The sequence below is a fragment of the Quercus suber genome, unplaced genomic scaffold, assembly GCF_002906115.3.
Source record: "Quercus suber isolate HL8 unplaced genomic scaffold, Cork oak 2.0 scaffold_33, whole genome shotgun sequence".
Lineage (NCBI taxonomy): Eukaryota > Viridiplantae > Streptophyta > Magnoliopsida > Fagales > Fagaceae > Quercus > Quercus suber.
The window spans coordinates 700,873-719,828 of record NW_027069498.1 but is presented as its reverse complement, the minus strand read 5'-3'; the positions used below and the strand labels follow the sequence as shown (position 1 = coordinate 719,828).

Here is an 18,956-nt window from a genome sequence, read left to right as displayed (position 1 = left end):
CCTTAAAGATGGAGATAGAATAAGACAATTTGTTCTTTACTAGAGAGAGTTGAGCAATTTTTGTGGGAGAGAAACCAAGGTAGAATGGGGTTATTCGAGTAGAGAAGAAGTTGAAGAGTTATGTTGGTCTTGTGGCGTGTTAATTAAGCCATTGACTAGGTTGAAAAATAATAAAAATAATGATTAGCTTACATAGTATGCTAAATACAAATAGGCCAAAAAGTTCAATAAATGCCAAATATTTGGAATACACATACATTAACCTCCTTAGAGCACCCACATTAGATGTGGGATATGTGCCAAATGCTAAATATTTGGCACATATCCCACACCAAACTCAATTTGAGCCCATTTAGCAGATGTGGGATATGGTATATTTTTTGCAATATTAAACAGTACCGTGGCAAATTTGCCACGGTACGAAACGCGTGTGGCATAATATTTATTCTTTGTTTATTCCTCTTTCTCTCTCATATCTCTTTCATCTTCTCCTTCAGCAATTCCTCACCGCCTCCATCTCCACTCTCTCACATATCTCTTTGTTCTTCTCCTTCAACCCGATCTACATATGTGCCTCCATCTCCACTCTCCCACACTCTTTCTTCTTCCCTTTCCTCTTTTGCTCTATTCTCTTCCCATTCATGAATATGAGCCACCACTGATTTCCTCTCTACCATCACTGATCTAATTTGTCCCTTCACCGGTTTTTTTCCCCCTTTTGTTCGCTCTCTCCTCTCTGTTCTATCTCAGAGTCGCCTATCGGGTTGTGGGTTTGTGACTTCGGATTGTGATCGGCTTGGGTCTCTGGGTTGTGGGTCTCTGGGTTGTGGGTATCTCCTCTCTATTCTATCTTGAGTCGTCGATTCGCTGTTCGTCGTTCTCAGAGCGCCGATTTGCTATTCTATCTCTGAAGGTTTCATCGATTCACCGTGAGCCAAGTTGGTTTCATCGATTCGTTCTACATCTACTGCGTACAGGTAAGTTCTTCGTCAAGGTTTTATCATCTGGGTTTTAATTAATTTGTGGGTTTGGGTGCTGCAATTGCTTGCTAAAGCTCTGTTTGCCTCTATGGGAAAATACCCAGAAAAGTTTTTGATGAAAAACATGGTTTAATCAAGCTGTTTAAGGAAGAATATAGTAATTGATGATTTAGAGAAGCATTTTTGTTTGTAAGAAGTAAGAAATAAAGGAAAGGAAAGTGCTTTTAGGATTTACTAAATAAAAACCCAGTCTTGAATTCTTTACTATTTTCCTTGTTATTTGGGAAATTAATCTTTATGTTTTTGGACACAGAAGACAGAATTCAAAAGGGAGAGCTAAAATTTAGAGAAATTGGGTGTTTGCTACAAATTAAATGGAAGTTAGGCTTTTTGTTTAATTATTGATCTTTGCATATGGAACTACGGCTTTATGTACAGTGAAGAAAGTAGTATTGTTCATTCATTTTTTTAGTTGTAATTGTTCTTACTTTTTGCTTTGGTTAGGGAAAGTGAATAATTTCAGGTAAATTAAATGAAAGTTAGGCTTTTCTTTACTTATTAATCCTTTTTGCTTTTGTATATATTGGAAGGAGCCTCAGCTTTACACCCCAATTCAAACTCTGTCTCTTTTGAAGTAAGGGTAGTGTACAATGAAGAGAGCATTGATTTTAATGGCCTTAACCATTTGTTTGACTTTTTTGTAATCTCTACCTGTTCAACTATGTATTAAGGGTCATGCAAATGTGAGTCTTGTCAATTCAAGGTCTAAACTGGCCAAAATATGACAGTTGAATTAAGAAGATTGTTTGAAAATGTTACCGTTTAGAATTGATGATATTTGAAAATATGACTATTGTAGGAACAAATATTACCGTTAGGAACAAATATAAAGAAAGAATAAAATAAGAATTAAGAAATAATATTTAAATGAAGTGATAAAAATATAGAACAGCTGATAAATGAGATATTGTAAAATGATGTAGTAAAATAATAAAGTAGGCTTTTGATGTGGCAAAATGGCATAATTTTTACAACGGCTGCTACGGATGCTCTTAGAGAATCAATATCCTCTATAGTACCATCATTGTGCTATAATGTGGTATTTGGTTAGGGTGAAAATAGAGAAGATGAAAAAAAAAAAACAAAGGAAGGAAAATGAGTAGATGAAGACTTTCTATTATTTGACTAGAGAGAAAATAGAGTGAAAAAATGGATAGAAATTGAGGATGTGAAAATATTCTCTCTCTATCAAGTCTAAGAAATAAGGTGGTAAAGTACAATCAAAGCATGATTATAATGGCATTTTATTAGTTGAATAGTTGAAGAACCGATAGAAAAGGGTTTAGACGGACCCTACATAATAAAGGAAGGGTTCAACAATTATATTAGTATGACCTTAAGCTAACTCCACCAAGTCCAAGTTGTTAGAGCACTAGCATTGGACACTAAAAAAAAACCTATTTAAGGTTCTCAATCTTCACTTTATCTATTTTATAACTTATTTAAGATCTTAAACTCCACTTTATCTATTTTATAACTTAATTCACAACTCTCCTGCTATTTTAGTTTTTATTTTTACATTTAACACATTAAAATAATATAAATTATCCAATTAGATAATAATATAGTACCATCAAAAATTCACTTCTCTCTCTCTATCAAACCCATGGCTAGCAATCCCCAGTTCACCGCAACCTTTAGCAACCCACCAAAGCCAGCAACCACCTCCCACTAAAACTCAACTCAACAACCAAAAGCCAACCATCACCACCACCACCACTGAAACACAATAGAATTGAAAAATAAAAATAAAAACACACACACACACAGCACCAGCCACCGAACCACAACAACCCACAAATCAACAATTACCACCACTACATCATTGACACACCACAAACCCAAAAATTTCAACAAAATTTCCATATCCACTGAGCCACAAACAACCACTGAGATACATACCCACTGCCACCGCCAAACTCACTGTTGAATCACCAGCAGAGATCCATACCCAAACCCATTGCCGAGCCACAAACAACTACTGGGATTCCTACCCTTTAGTTCTGAGATGAGAACAAAGACCCAAAACCCATGCAAGACCCAAGATCCGTACCCTTCAATTCTGCCGAGCCACAAACGAGCGATCTTCAAGCGATCTAAACCCAAGACCCATGCAAGCAATCTTCAAGCAAAAACGAGCAATCTTCAATCGGAAACAAGCAATCACCAAGACCCACGCAAGCGATCTACAAGCGAAAACGAGCAATCTTCGCCGTTGCCATTGCCAACTGAGTTGCTGAGATGGGAGAGAGGACAGTAATTGGCAACATTGGGCAAGAGGCAGAGAAAAGAGAGAGAAAGAGAGTGAATATTTTTTTTATTAAATAAGAGAGAGAAAATTAATGTTTATAATAAAATATAATATTTAATTTTAGAGTTTGACTTACCTTAAGTAAAAATTTAATTGGATATCTTCTTTTGTTTTAAACAGAAGTTGTCACGTCAATCACTAATAAACTAACGGTAGAGATTAAAAACTCAATGCCACCTCATTAAATTTTAAGCAAAAACTAACAGAGCCCACCCAAGACTAACGCTGCTGCTTTTTCCTACGTTGACATTAACGGTTTTATTTATTTATTTATTTTAACTTCATCGACTCTTTAGTTTCAAAACTCAGTGCCAAAATACAAAAATAGCAATAAGAAAAATATGTTTTGTCGCCCAAGTTCTCCCTCTCTTTTTATTTATTTTTCTTTTTTCCAGCCTACCAAATCAAATTTTAGAACTATTCGGTAAAATCTTTAGAAAAAAAAGTGAAGAAGAAGAAGAAGAAATTTATTTGCAAACTGCCAGGGTATCAGAGAAGGTATTTTCATCTTTACTTTTGATTTCTTATTCAATCCTATGTTTATGAGATGTCAAAATAATTAAAAAATTAAGTTTAGGCTAAATATTATTAAATCTATGAGTTTTTCTGTCATTGTTAATAAATTTAGGCAAATAATGTACAAGATTACAAAAGTTTTGCCATCATTCATTCATTTATTTTCATTTTTCAGTGGTAATTCACGTTTCTTATACATTTTGATTTATATTTAATAGTTACATTGAAGAGGAAAACAATGATGACAGCCAAAAATTGGATACTGATTATATTCCAAAACTTGGCATTGAATTTGGTTTTGAACAAGAGGCATATGACTTTTATAATGAGTGTGGAAGAAATTTTGGATTTAGTATTCAAAAAGAATGGTGCCATAAAAGAAAAAAGGATGGCGTGGTGACTTCAAGAAAGTTTACTTGTTGTAAAGAGGGAAATAAAACCCCATGGGAGAGAGATGGTGAAAATAAGTATGAACGGGTTGAAACAAGGACAGGTTGCAATGCTCATATGATAATTCGGCTTGATAAAAAGAAGGGGAAATATTTTATACATAGCCTTGAGCTCAACCATAATCATATTCTCCATATTCCACAATGTGCTCACATGATGCCATCCCAACAAAAGGTCTCAAAAGCACAAGCAATGGAAATTGATTTGGCTTATGATAGTGGTATAAAATTGAAGGATTCATATGAGTTCATGGCCAGGCAAGTTGGTGGTAGAGATGCTTTTTGTTACACCAAGCAAGATCAAAAGAATTACCATTATAGTAAACGGAAAAAAGAACAGAAATGTGGTAAGGCAGGGAGTTTATTTAAATACTTTCAAAAACAAAGGAAAGAGAATCCTTCCTTTTACTATGCAGTACAGTTAGATGCTTCAAAACTAATAACAAATATTTTTTGGGCAGATGCGCAAATGATTGTTGATTATAAGTTATTTGGTGATGTGGTTTCTTTTGATACAACGTACAGAACTAATAAGGAGTATCGACCCCTTGCAATGTTTGTCGGGTTTAATCATCATAGAGAGTCTACGATATTTGGGGCTGTCCTTTTATATGATGAAACTATTGATACATTTCACTGGTTGTTTGAAGCATTTTTCGAAGCAATGTCTAGGAAGAAACCAAATACAATTTGTACCGATCAAGATCCGGCAATGGCAAAAGCCATCTCATTGGTGATGCCAAATACTTATCATCGATTATGTAAATGGCATTTAATGCAAAATGCTCTCAAGGGTCTCAACCATTTATTACGAGGTGAGGATGAATTTAGAAGTGATCTCGATGCATGTTTTAAAATTTGGGAAGAGGAGGAAGAGTTTCTTAGTGCTTGGGATGCTATACTTCATAAGTACAATGCTTTCGATAATTCTTGGCTTCAAAGTGCATTTGAAGTGAAAGAGAAATGGGCTAAAGCATATGTCAAGATGTCATTTTCTGCAGGAATGACTATAACTCAATTGAGTGAGAGTATAAACTCTGATTTGAAGGATTATTTACAGTCAGACTATGATATTGTAAAATTCTTCATACATTTTGAGAGACTACTTGATGCTAAACGTTACAAGGAGTTGAAGGGTGAGTACAATTTAAGGCAAAAGTTGCCAAAAGTTAAGATTGCATCTCCTATGGTGATTCAAGCAGCACACATTTATACACCTAAATTATTTTTGAAGTTTCAAGAGCAATATGAAGAGTTCCAAGGAGCTTTTGTGAAGGAGCGTGTTGAAAGAAATGCAACTCATGAGTATATAGTTTCAATATATGGTAAGCCAAAAGATCGTCGAGTAATTTTTAATCCTTTTGAAAAGATTGTTTCATGTAGTTGTAGAAAGTTTGAAAGAGGTTGAATTTTGTGTAGTCATGCTTTAAAAATTCTTGATGTTAAGGATATTAAGGTTCTTCCAGAGAAATACATTTTTAAGAGATGGACAAAAGATGCAAAAAATGAGATTGTGCAAGACTTAATGGACATGATATCAAAGCTAACACCAAGTTGGAAGTTACAACTCGATATAAGTTTTTGGGCCTAATTTATGTCAAGCTTATCACTTGAGCAAGTGAATGTGAGGAAGCATACGAGCTAGCATTGGGAAGCTATAATGAGTTGAGCAAAAAAATTGATGATATCCATAGAAAAAATCTAATCCCTGTCAAGTTGATATTAACCAAGAAAATTCATTAGTCGAGATGATAACCATTTCTGCTAAGGGTCTCAAGAAGAAGCAAGGCTGTAAATGAAGACGCCGGATTAAAAGTTGTCTTGAAAAGCCCAAAAAGAAGAAAAAAGGAAGCATCCATCAACCCATACAAACAAATTAGTGTTTACAGCTACTAGTCTCACCATTATAATTTTTAACATTAATACTGCTTCACAAATATTCTAGGTTCTTTATCTAATGACATAATAATTTACTAAACATTACACATTATGTAGGATAAGCATTTAACTTCATCTATGCAAGTTAATGAGGTCATTAGTTATAATCATCTGCCATACATAGATCATTCAGCTCAGGTAACTTCATCCATGTTGTTTAATCTTTTTTTTTTCCCCCATCATTTTAGGTGATTTTGATTTCATAAATTGTACACTATTATTGATCTCTAATAAATATAGGATTTGTACATTCCTCATTTTTCAAGTGTTGGTGAACCTTGTAATCCTTCATCGTTATCTTAGGTACCATTGTATTAGAGTTTACATTGAGTGCATAAATAAGAATTATTTGAATTTTATTTGATAACAACTAGTTTCATACTATAAGATTAATCATCATTTTTAACTATTATGTTTCTACTATATGTAGGGGAAGAGTATTAGAAATGATCAAGAACAAAGCTCATTTGGAACTTTTGAGAATTTAGTAAATTTTTATGGTAAGAAAAGAAATGAAGAATTTTCAAGGGACTTATGTGGATTTTCTAATAGTTAATATTTGGCTAATAGTTGTAATGTGTCAAGCAGGAATGACAAATCCTTATGTTCCTCTTCCATGTTCTAAGAATCCTAGTGATCTTGAAGGGGATGATATCAGTTCATTGCTTACAAAGTTTACAACGGGTAAAATTGAAGCTTTTTCGACCTGATCTTTGAATGGATGCAACAAATTCTTAGTTTTGAATGATTGTAAATAACCATTATTTTTAATTGTTGGAGCTAACAATTTATACTACTTTTTGGAGCTCAAAGTTTGTAATCATTAGAGCTCGTGATTTATGTTTGTTTGTTTGTTTTTTTTTTTTTTTTTTGGTTGGAGCTTGAAGATTGTAATTGTGGAACTCACACTTATGCTATTTTGTTGGAGCTCAAAGTTTGTAATGGTCAAAGTTCTTTTTATCTTTAATGCTACTTTGTACTTTTTTAGCAAACAATTTATGCAAATTAGAAGAATAGTATCTTTTTGATGGAAAAATAGTATGTTGCTGTGCTATTGGCTTGCAGGAAGAATATATATATATATATATATATTAATCTATGTTGTTGCGATTATAAAATCTCTAATAGGTGCCTAGTGCAGTGCTGAGGCCGCTGCATAACTAGTGCAGTGCTGAGGCTGCTGCATAACTGGTGCAGTGCTGTGGCTACTTCAGTTTGCTAGTTGGCCTTAGCATGATTCCTTCAAATACAATGCTTCCTTCACAGTATATTCTAGTTGGCCCTGGCCTTATTTGAAATTCTTTGGAAACTTTTCTCAAGCACTTGGCATGCATTTTTTTAAACCCAAAATAAAAACTATCCATTCAAAGAGCACACCTCCTCATTACAAACAATTAAGGTAGTAATCATGAAAAACTACAAAATTACAAGACTGTCCATTTGAAATTACTGTATTATTTTAATAGGTAAAAAGTTCAGAAATTTATGTAAATAATCCTTCAAATCAGAGTTTCTACTCTCACTCAATTGAGTTGTAGTCATTCTTGCAGAAAATGACATCTTCACATATGCTATAGCCCAGTTCTAAAATTTGATTTGGCAGGCTGGAAAAAAAAAAAAAAAAAAAAGAGGGAGAACTTGGGCGGGCACTGTTAACGTGAGAAGAAGAAGAAAAAAAAAACGTTTATGAAAACGTTAACGTTATTAACGTGAGAAGAAGCAACAACATTAGTCTTGGGTGGGCTCTGTTAGTTTTTGTTTAAAATTTAATGAGGTGGCATTGAGTTTTTAATCTCCACTATTGTTTATTAGTGAGTGATATGGCAGTTTCTGTTTAAAACAAAAGGAGATATCCGGTTAAATTTTCACTGGAGGTAAATCAGACCCTTAATTTTAAGAACCTCACTGTAGGCAGTTGGCATAAAATTTTAAGAATAGCAACCCGGATGTTGAATTCTTTTAAGGAATTGGGTTGCAAAATAGAAACTGAGGGGTGTTTACACACCCAACGCTAGTGCTCTAACCTCCCTCTGGCATTGAGCAGCAAATCATTCCTTCACTTCTCATTTCTTAATCATTATCCAAAAACATAATAATATCGTATGTGATTAAACTTCTCTTCACTTAGCAGCTAGCAAAACACTATAAATAAGTGAATATACGTACATTAACACTTCACAAATTGATCTCCTAAACTGATGTGTTACTAATCCAAGTTTCAAATCCAACGCTTCTGCTCTGATCACAACCGGTATAGCCTCTCTCTTCGTTGAGATCATGAATGAAAACATTCTTTTATTTATTATTCTCTCAAATTTGCCCTTAACCTCCACTACTATCTTTTGGTCTTTTCAATTTTCTGACCCTCTTCCAACGTCACAATATACACACATAATCCAAGTTAAATCATAGGTTATCTCTCAGAGAGAGAGATTATCAATGCCTTTATATTGTTTAGGTCTGGCTACGAGAGTTCCACATGTCTTAGGAAATGGAAGAATAATCAACAACCCCCTTATATCCCACCATGTAGGAACTTTGTTCTTCTCACACCACCACAACTCATCATCAAAACGCAATCTTGTTTCTCTATCAAAGTTCAACCAAAGTTGTTTGTGTTGTTCTTCTTCTTCTATAATGGAGGACCAGACAAAGCTGGACAGTACACCCTCAGAATCAGAAAAATATTCCAAAGAGTTGGAAGTTGCTGTAAGAGCTGTACAAATGGCTTGTGCTCTCTGCCAGAGAGTGCAAGGCAATTTGATTTCCAAAACCAACGGTCAGGTCCAATCCAAGGATGACAATTCTCCTGTCACTGTTGCAGGTAATTCTTCATCTTCTTGCTTTTTCTTCATAATTTTTTCTTAATTGAGTTCTTGTTATTGGTGTTGGTGTTCGTATTCATGTATATTTTGGTTGCCTTTGGCTGTATCTTTGGTGGGCCTTTTAAATTCTACTAAAAAGTTATCCATTTATGCGAGTTGGGTTTAGGATGTATGACACTCTGCTAATCAAATATATGCTAAAGACTTATTCATGTTGTTCTCAGACATTATAGCGTGAGAATATAATAGAATAGACTAATAGTCACTTGTTTGCTTCGATTTGGTTTTAATATGGTAATAATTTTTTTAATGGTTCGGTATCTGGATTCTGGGGCATATTATAATGAAACTGAGCTAATCAAAAGTGCAATTTCTGAGCCACCCACATATATTCAAATTGAATAGTAATTTCATAAGAATGGGAAAATAAAGTTAATAAATGGGGGTGAGAGCTGGAATGCATGAACAAAAGCAGCCCATGGAAGTGGAACATTGCTTGTTGATTAATTGCTAGAAGAAAATAGAAAAATAAGAGACTCTGATAAGAAAAATATTTTATTAAATACAAGTTTTAAAAGACCTTTTTCAAGGAAAGTAAGTTAACCTTGTAGTGTTGTGCAATAACACAAGCAATTAGAAAAAAAAAAAAATTATGTATTGGATGTTGGAAGCGGGCGGGCCTTCCCACACAAACACCACTCACAATGGAATAGAATCACACTCTTAAAGGAAGACAGATTGTTGAGGGAAGAGAAAGAGAACTCTTATCGTACTCTTAACTTGCACCATATTAGATTAGGCAACTTCAAAAAATTACTACTGCATACAACAACTCCCTGTTTTACTAACTTTTTTCATAAATAAAATGTAGTTTCATAAACTAAATTATGTTTAACTCTCAACATTGGAGCCATTAGAATGCTATCGTGCCTGGGCCCTGGGATACTGTTTATGAATAGATCATGAAAGGCATCCTAGTTTCTGAGAGCCACAGTTGACTATGAAGCCGCATTTTGACTTTTCAGATGGTCGTAAATTTCCTTGTCAGTTGTGACTTCTTTAGCAGATGTTTAGAACCATTTTAGAATTAAAAGGTGGGGCAAAAAAAAAAAAATATATATATATATATATATATAGTACTAACATAATTCAAGGTGGGAGGTATGGTCTATGACCAGCTCTTGCAATGAGTAACAATAAAGTAATACTAAATTTTGACGTACAATTTGCTCATGAGGTTAGGAACTTACATTTGGTACTAATAGAGTAATGCAAAGAGTACCTAATTCTTTTTTTGAATCACCTCTTTCACCTATGGCTTTTTTGGGTGAGTACGTTCCAAGGATTTTGTCAATTTTCCAACTATTTTCAATGAAATTTTATTAAGCAAGCTGTATTCTTTTTGCATCAAGAATTTGTTTTAGAATTTTAGTCTTTATTTATGTCTTTGATGGACCTCATCTGGTATATGCTCTTCAAGCAACATACAGACACCATTTTTATCGAACTAGTCGTCACAATAGCATGGAGTGCATAGTTTAGTCAAAACAAAACTCGCCTGGGCGAAGCATGACAATCCACACAAGAAATCCTGAGGCGAGCTTGCTCCACACTACAAGACTATCAGCTTGCTCACCAAAGGCCCACTCGGTTCAAAGAAGCCATGGATGGCCGTTGGGTCCCACCTACGTTTCCCTGGTACAAACTTAATGTAGATGCTGAAATCTTCTCTCAGCTCGGCATAATCGGCGTAGATGTGATCATCCGGGACCACGTTAGGTAGTCATAGTAGCCCTAATGGCTTGTTTGGAAGTTTAGAGAGGGAGGAGAGTAGAGGGGAGTAGAGGGAAGGGGAGTAGTGGGGAGGAGAGTAGAGGAGAATGATTCACCTCCACCTTATTTGGATGTTTTTAAAATTAGTAAGGGGGAAGGGATTAATTAGCCCTTCCCCTTGTGTAATTTTGTTAATATAATAAGGGTAAATTAGGTAATTTACTTGGTCAATAGTTTATGTACTCTACTCNGGTTGGGGCCTCCACTGGTTTCCTAATCTTCTACTGGCACATCTTTATGTCACCATTATGAATGGGGCTTTAATTTATCAATGCACTGCAGTTTAAACATATAGTCTTGCCGTGAAAAAACTTGCAGTGTAGTGTTAGAATCACCATAATATTTTCAGAGTTGGATTACGTAATATTTATCTTTATTGTAAGGTATTAGTCCAGGGTTTTGTAAGGCTTAGGTCTCTCTAGCCCTTGGGGTAAAGAGGTTTTCCCTGTGAGGGAATAGGGATTTGTGTGCATTAGGATTATAGGCCACTAATGCTTGTATCTGAGCATTTGTTGTATATTTTTTTCTATTTTTGGAATAAATTTTTTTACTTATCCATAAAAAATAATAATAATAATAATAATAATAATAATAATAATAATAATAATAATAAAAATAAAAAATAAAAAAAAACAGGAGAAAAAGTCACCAATTGAACCTCAACAAGTACATTTCAGTCCTCAATTAAAGTATTGAAGATGATATTTATTAAGATTGGCTAATTATGCTAATCACGACATGTACACAGATTGGAGTGTCCAAGCAACAGTCAGCTGGTTGCTATCTGAGTCCTTTGGGAGTAAAAATGTGTCCATAGTTGCTGAAGAAGATATTCAAAAACTCTGCAAGGCTGATGCAGCTGGACTATTAGCAACTGTATTGAACACTGTAAATGAATGTCTAGCTGAAGCCCCTCGTTTTGGACTCAAAGGTCCAAATATTTCCCTTGGGACCTCAGAGGTTCTTGAAGCCATAAGCCGTTGCAACACAACTGGGGGTCCTACTGGAAGATTTTGGACACTTGACCCTGTTGATGGCACATTGGGTTTCGTCCGTGGGGATCAATATGCTGTAGCTCTAGCACTGATAGAGGATGGACAAGTAGTGCTAGGAGTTCTTGGGTGTCCAAATTATCCAATGAGAAAGGAATGGCTAAGTTATCATCATCGCTACCACAGAATTATTTCTAAGTTGACTCCACCAACATCTGAGTCTTGGGACAAAGGTTGTGTGATTTACGCTAGGAGAGGTAGTGGTGAGGCTTTGATGCAACCACTGCTCCATGTAAATCAGAAGTTAGTCTGGCCAAACTCTGTAAGGCCAGTTCGAGTGTCTTCCATTGATAATCCATCATTGGCAACCTTTTGTGAACCAGTTGAGAAGGCAAATTCAAGCCACTCCTTCACAGCAGGAGTGGCTCACAGCATGGGGCTTAGGTACATATGTTTTTATTCTATTTTATTTTCTTTTACCAAATTAATACATTTTCGTCTTGAATCTCAGAGGAAATGATGAATTGAATTAAATGTGACTGACTAATGTTTCCTTTCATTCTTTTTAGAAAATAATTATATCTTAGTTACACAAGCTTGAATTGGAATCTTCTCAAAAAAAAGAAAAAAAAAAGAAGCTTGAATTTTACAATTAACATACCAATAACATTAAAGATGAATTCTTGGGGGATAATATTTCGGCTGTGTGGAAAGAGCTCACTTGTCACGATATGACTGCAGGAAGCAACCACTAAGAGTATACAGTACGGTCAAGTATGCTGCTATAGCCCGTGGAGATGCTGAGATTTTTATGAAGTTTGCAAGGGCAGGCTACAAGGAGAAAATATGGGATCATGCAGCAGGAGTTGTTATCATACAGGAGGCTGGTGGAGTGGTAACTGATGCCAGAGGGCGACCACTTGACTTTTCAAAGGGCATTTACCTAGAAGGTCTTGATCGAGGTATAATTGCATGTGCTGGACCCAAACTACATGACAAGATCATCAGTGCTGTTGATGCTAGCTGGGACTCCTCAAGTCTATAAGGTTCAGTTATTGAACATCAATGGAGAGAACACAAAAAGATTATTTAGAAATCAATGGGACTCCTCTCCTCTAGACAGGGTCAGGAAATTGCGAATCGTCATTTTTTTTTTTTTTTTTTTTTTTTTTGCGTGGGGTGTGTGGGATGAGGTTTGTAATTATAGGTTTGTAGGAGACCCTAGAAATCAGCCTGCAAACAATGACTGGGGCTGGCATTTGTAAGTTTAAACACTTTCAAGGAAATAAACCATCCTATTTTTATTGCACAGTTTTGGAATGCTGTTTTGTTTTATTTCATTTAAATTTTTTATTCCAATGACTCTTTAAACTAGATTCATGCTTTTTAGAACTAACAAATGAACAACCAAACATCTGATGACACTAGTTACTTGCACCTACTAGTCCATTAACTTTTTGCATTTTTGTTTCACGGTTTACCAAAAGCAATAAAGCCCTTATTCCAAAAACAAAACAATCTATTTTTAAAATAAACTAATTTGTATTTTTTGTTTCATATTTAATTATTGAAAACTATGAGATACCAAATGTATTAGTGTTTCTTAAAAAACTAGGACCTCCTGCCTACTAGTAGCTGACACATAATATACATACAAACTAGCATGTATCTCGAAAATTGGATGGGCTAGCCCAGTAGACTGTAGATGAAGGATAGTAAAGTGGCAATTTGGAATATACTTCTCAGGAGGCAAAAATAGTTAGAGGTGATTTTTTATTTTTATTTTTGAGAAAAAGATACACATATAAAAGAGAGGAAAATAAGTTCTAACATAAAGGTACATCACAAACTCCACTTAAAAGCTATGATAATTTTTATGGGAGGGTACTAAGGTAAGTTATATTATATACAACACGCTCTCTTAAGCAATATACAACAATTATCCTTTTTTTTTTTTTTTTGAGAAACAATCACATACACACAAGGGTTCTAATACAAAGACAAATGGCATGTTTCCAAGACAAATGTTGGTTAATGGATATAAGCCTGCACACATCTACACAAACGAACATTCTGATAGCCAATTCATCCAGGGGGAAAAAAGCCAATTGATTGTAGTAAATTGCTACAAGGTTTATTGGAAAATTTTCAAATTTGGACATGTGAGGCCCCTACTCATGCACCTCCACATTATAAGTAGTTAACCAAAAATGTTACAATTAATAAATCATATGTACAACTTCAATGGCGGCAATCGATTCATTTCTATTTTCTCACCTTCACTTTATGTGTTAAAATGTGGATATTTTTAAAATATGAAAATTCTTGCATTAATTGTAGATATGTGTGTAAAATGTGTGCCAGTATAAAAAACTATTTTAACTATTTATATATTTTATGAAATCTAATTTCATTTAATATAAATTTTAGTAAAGTGGCTGGGCCCAACTCTTTGAATAACCAATTCACATTAAATTTATTTCAAGGGGATATTCTATATATCTATAGAAAGATATTATAGATTCCATCTAAATAATATGTGTTCCCTCAACACTACATGCGGTTAGCCGATTACCCAACATATTGAGATTTTGATCGTTATATTAGATCTCACTCCTGATATATATTAGAGCAACCTACATTTTATGATCAGATTCACAATCCTCTAAGATTGAGAATTTATGAAAATAGAAGTCGTGAAATTTATTATTCAGGTGATAGTTGTTAATTGAATAATTAATCTCATAATAATCCAGTTCAATATGTCTTACACACTAAAGACACACCAACACATCAACTAAAAGTCTCCGCTTCCATAATCAAGACATATCATTTTAGTTGAAATGTTATAAATTTCGCTGATGAAACACCAAATTTCATCACTAACTATGAACTAAGTTTTTTGAGTTTTTAAGGAATTTATGATTTATATATTCTATAACTATATCATATAAATCACATTCAATGTATCTCAAGGATTAGATAATAATACTAAATTAGTTCATATACAAATAGTCTCACATAATTAAAAAATTTAATTATTTATAATATGCCAATAAATTAGATTTAGGGAACAAACCCTAACTGTAACTACTTTGATGATAATCATAAAGAATGATCGTGAGAACTATCGCATATGTATTTGGAAGAGATTAATAAGTGTTGCAGTTACATGTGTCTTGTCTAGTATCTAGCAACTAATAGCTTGCTTTACTCCCTCTTTTTCCGTTACTTAAATATCGGGGCTATTGAATGATCCACTTCATTACCGATTCGACTAAGTATGGTTGGAAATGTAAAAATGGGTAGAGCATATTAGCAATAATCAAGGACATAGGGATCATGTAAATCTTTTTTTTTTTTTTTCCCCTCTTTAAAACCTTGTAAATCCTAAAACCTAATCAACCATTATTATGCAAAGATTATAGTGTGTCAGTTACATAGCATATCTAATTTTATAATAATGTACATTTTATCTATTATATAGAGATAGATTCGAGTTACACGTGATATAAGCGTATGAGTTACAGATTTTCTAAACCATTGAATTTAGGTAGATCCAACGATAAAACAAGACCCTCATTAATGCTAATATTCGGATTGATCTCATTTATTATCCGAAAGGTACTACGTCCACAATAATTTTACAACATTTTCACTAACACTAAGATTACTTGTTATTGGTTCAAATTTGAACCCAACACTAATATTACTTTTTTGCCCCAACAATAACAATCAGTAACAACCTACCACTTAGGATTTGTTATAAAAATATTGTGGACATATCATTTTTGTTTATTATCCCTTATACATTTGATACTTATCTTTAAACCCAAAAAAGTGTATACATCTGACTCTCTCTCTTTATCTCCACTACACGTTTCTCTCTCTCTCTCGGCCACGGCTCTTCCACTTCCATGGCCAAGTCACCGATAGCATCCCAAAAAATAAAAAATAAAAAAAGCCACAGCTGCCAGACTTTGTTGAATAACACAACTATTGTCATAGTTATGAACGTATAATGGTTATTTTAAAGTGATTTTATTCATCCTCTATCTATCGTTCCAGACTATGTTGTCTCACACTTTTTTTTCCTTTTTGACTTTTCTTAACTAGAACTATTTTTTTCTATTGCATCTATATTTGATTGCTGAAGTTAAAAAATTTGGTGGGTGCAGTGGTTTGTTGTCACTATTTCTCTCACTTCGCATTGATGCTTTCAATTTCAGTTTTTCTTGACCTATTGGAAGATAACATCACCATATGGAAGCAGCAGTACTGACTTGCTCTAATTTTTTGAATAGGCTCTTAAAGTAAGATTTATTGCTTATAACTAATCGTGAAAGTATTAAAAGAAACACTTCATTTTATTTTGCGGGGAAATGCTAGAAGGCTCACGGACAAACATTTTGATGGGAAAACAAAATGTATTATTAGTGACTAAGAATTTTTGCAAGTTTAAGAGTGATTACGGAGCAGCAAACACTATTGTATTAGTTGTTAGTTGTTACTGCTAAATGTTTTTATGTTAGTTGTACACTTGATCTCCCATTGATTGAATAAAACCACGTTTTCATGGCTAAAATGGGCAAATGCCCTTTTCGTACAAATTATACAGCGTTTTGCCCCATTTCCCAAACTAATTAGGGAAATACCCCTCTTTTGAAATTCGATTTTCTAAAAATCGAGTTTCAATTTAAAACTCGATTTTTAGACAATCGAGTTATTGGGCGATCAAATTAAAAAAAAAATTAAAAAAAAAAATTGCATGGAACTCAAGTTTATGGAGCTCAAGTTCCATAAAAAACGCCACTATAGGTATTAAAAACGCCACTATAGGCCTCCATGAAATGCAGCTATAGGTAAAATTAAAAAAAAAAAAAAAAAATTTACATGGAACTCAAGTTCATGCTCAAGTTCCATAAAAAACGCCACTATAGGGCTCCCTATGGAGCAATCAAATGTAAGAAAAAAAACTTGCATGTTTTAAAATGCCACTATAGGGCTCCCTATGGAGTAATAAGACTAAAGAAAAAAACTTGCATGTTTTAAAATGCTACTATAGGGCTTTAAAAAATTGTAGGGAACTCAAGTTCATGGAGCTCGAGTTCCAGTAATTTTTTTTTTTTTTTTAGTTTGTAATAACTCGATTGTCCAAAAATCGAGTTTTAAATTGAAATTCGATTTTTAGAAAATCGAGTTTCAAAAGAGGGGCATTTCCTTAATTAGTTTGGGAAAGGAGGAAAACGCTGTATAATTTGTGCGAAAAGGGCATTTGTCCATTTTCCCCACTTTTTCACATATCAACTTTTGTAATTAGAGATGTTTGGATTAGGAGATGCTATAACTTTGCTACCCGTGAAGCTACTAGTTTTTCTATGACAAAGATGTTTGGATGTGTTTCAATGAGTTTTAAGAAAAAAAAAATGTTTCCATTCTACCTAAAAAAATTTCCATTCATTTCTATCCAAGCTATAAGTCAATATTAGGCTCTTCCAAGCCTCCTCAAAATTTTCCACGCTAGGTGACTCACGTATGCATCTCTTCAACTCACGTTTGAATATTGACTTCTTATAATATATGGGAAAGTTTCTTTGGAAATTTCTTCTTAATATGCGAAAGACAAAGGTGATGACAAAGTTCTTGGGAATACCTTTGCAATAGCTGCACCCATAGCTAAATCTTAATCCGTAATAATTTGTTTCTTCCCCCACATTCTTCCCCCACTCTTACTAAATTGACTAAATCCATGAACACAATAGAAAAGGGTAAGTTTCCATATTAACCACAACCAAACCCCCAAGGTCAATTTTGTGTTAATAATTGTAGTTCCTCTGAAAATAAAGTGAGTTAAACCTGTGACTACTCTTCGTTATGGAAGAGTCATTGAAAAAGATATTCCTAAAAGCAATAAACATGAAGAATCTTCCAAAATAAAGAGTAGTGATGAGGTCCTTGAGCCTAAATCTAATGAAATTGAAAGGTGTCCTATCCCTACTCCTTTTCCCCAAAAGTTGATTCCCGCTCAAAAAGTGAATCAAAATTTTGAAATCCTTGAAGTGCTTGAGCAAGTTAAAGTGGACATTCCTCTTTTGGATGCCATAAAGCAAATTCTATCATATGCTAAAATTTTGAAAGATTTGTGTACCGTTATAAGTAAGCTTAATATACATAAGAAGGCATTTTTGACTGAACAAGTTAGTGCAATCATGAAAAACAATAAACCTCCAAAGTTTAAAGAACCAAGTTGTCCCACTATTTCAGGTATGATTGGTAATTCTAAAATAGAGAAAGCTTTGCTTGATCTTGGGTAAGTGTGAATCTTTTGCCATATTTAGTGTATGAGCAATTAGGTTTAGGTGAGTTAAAATCCACTTCCATAATTTTGCAACTTGTCGATGGATCTATGATTGTTCCTAAGGGTGTTGTTAAGGATGTTTTGGTTCAAGTGGACAAATTTTATTTTCCTATTGACTTTATTATTTTGGACATGCATTCTGTTTCTAATGCTAATTCTTAAATATATGTGATTTTAGGATGCCCATTTCTTGAAACTTCTAATGCATTGATAAATTTTAGAAGTGGAGTCTTAAAATTATCTTTTGGCAATATGACCCTTGAGCTTAATATTTTTAATACTTGTAAGCAAACTAGGGATGAAGATGATGTCCATGAAGTTAACTTGATTGAAACAATTCCTCAAGACCAAACATTAGAAGCTTGTTTAGTCAATTCATGTGATTTTAATTTTGATGAGAATTTTGAAATTGCATACATTCATTATCTCCTAGAATCTGCACAGGAATTGGAAGCGAGCAATTGGAAATTGAAATATGAGGAGTTGCCACCTTGTGAGATAAAGTTGTTACCATCTAGTGAGCAAGTACCTAAATGGGAGTTGAAGCCCTGGCCAAATGATCTCAAGTATGCTTTTCTAGGAACTGATGAGGCTTTTCCTATGGTATATCTTCTGAACTTGACTGCTTGCAAGAATGTAAGTTATTAAATGTTTTGAGTAAACATAAAGGTGTCATAGGAAGGAACATGGCTAA

At 34.0% G+C, this 18,956-nt stretch overlaps 1 protein-coding gene, 1 long non-coding RNA gene and 1 pseudogene across 3 annotated transcripts; all 3 read left to right on the top strand.

The window, feature by feature from the left end:
• Positions 1 to 412: 412 nt before the first annotated feature.
• On the top strand, positions 413 to 7,195 carry LOC111985080 (uncharacterized). Of its 2 annotated transcripts, none has more exons than XR_010627830.1 (3): positions 413 to 3,849; positions 6,685 to 6,754; positions 6,843 to 7,195. It is a non-coding gene; the product is annotated as an uncharacterized LOC111985080 (long non-coding RNA). The 2 variants fall into 2 exon arrangements; XR_010627831.1 differs by having other exon boundaries at positions 414 to 977.
• Positions 7,196 to 8,302: 1,107 nt separating this feature from the next.
• LOC111985111 (3',5'-bisphosphate nucleotidase AHL) lies at positions 8,303 to 13,215 on the top strand. Its single transcript, XM_024016762.2, has 3 exons — positions 8,303 to 9,078; positions 11,661 to 12,348; positions 12,646 to 13,215. Exons 1-3 carry the CDS (start codon positions 8,694 to 8,696, stop codon positions 12,947 to 12,949), a joined length of 1,377 nt encoding a protein of 458 aa, XP_023872530.1. The 5' UTR covers positions 8,303 to 8,693; the 3' UTR covers positions 12,950 to 13,215.
• Positions 13,216 to 17,653: 4,438 nt separating this feature from the next.
• LOC111985079 (uncharacterized) lies at positions 17,654 to 18,910 on the top strand (annotated as a pseudogene).
• Positions 18,911 to 18,956: the final 46 nt, after the last annotated feature.

Coding starts and splice junctions, on each gene's coding strand:
- LOC111985111 (XM_024016762.2), top strand. CDS start 8,694: ATGCCTTTATATTGTTTAGGTCTGGCTACGAGAGTTCCACATGTCTTA. Junction 9,079..11,660: donor TTCTCCTGTCACTGTTGCAG/GTAATTCTTCAT, acceptor ACATGTACACAG/ATTGGAGTGTCCAAGCAACA. Junction 12,349..12,645: donor GCTCACAGCATGGGGCTTAG/GTACATATGTTT, acceptor ATATGACTGCAG/GAAGCAACCACTAAGAGTAT.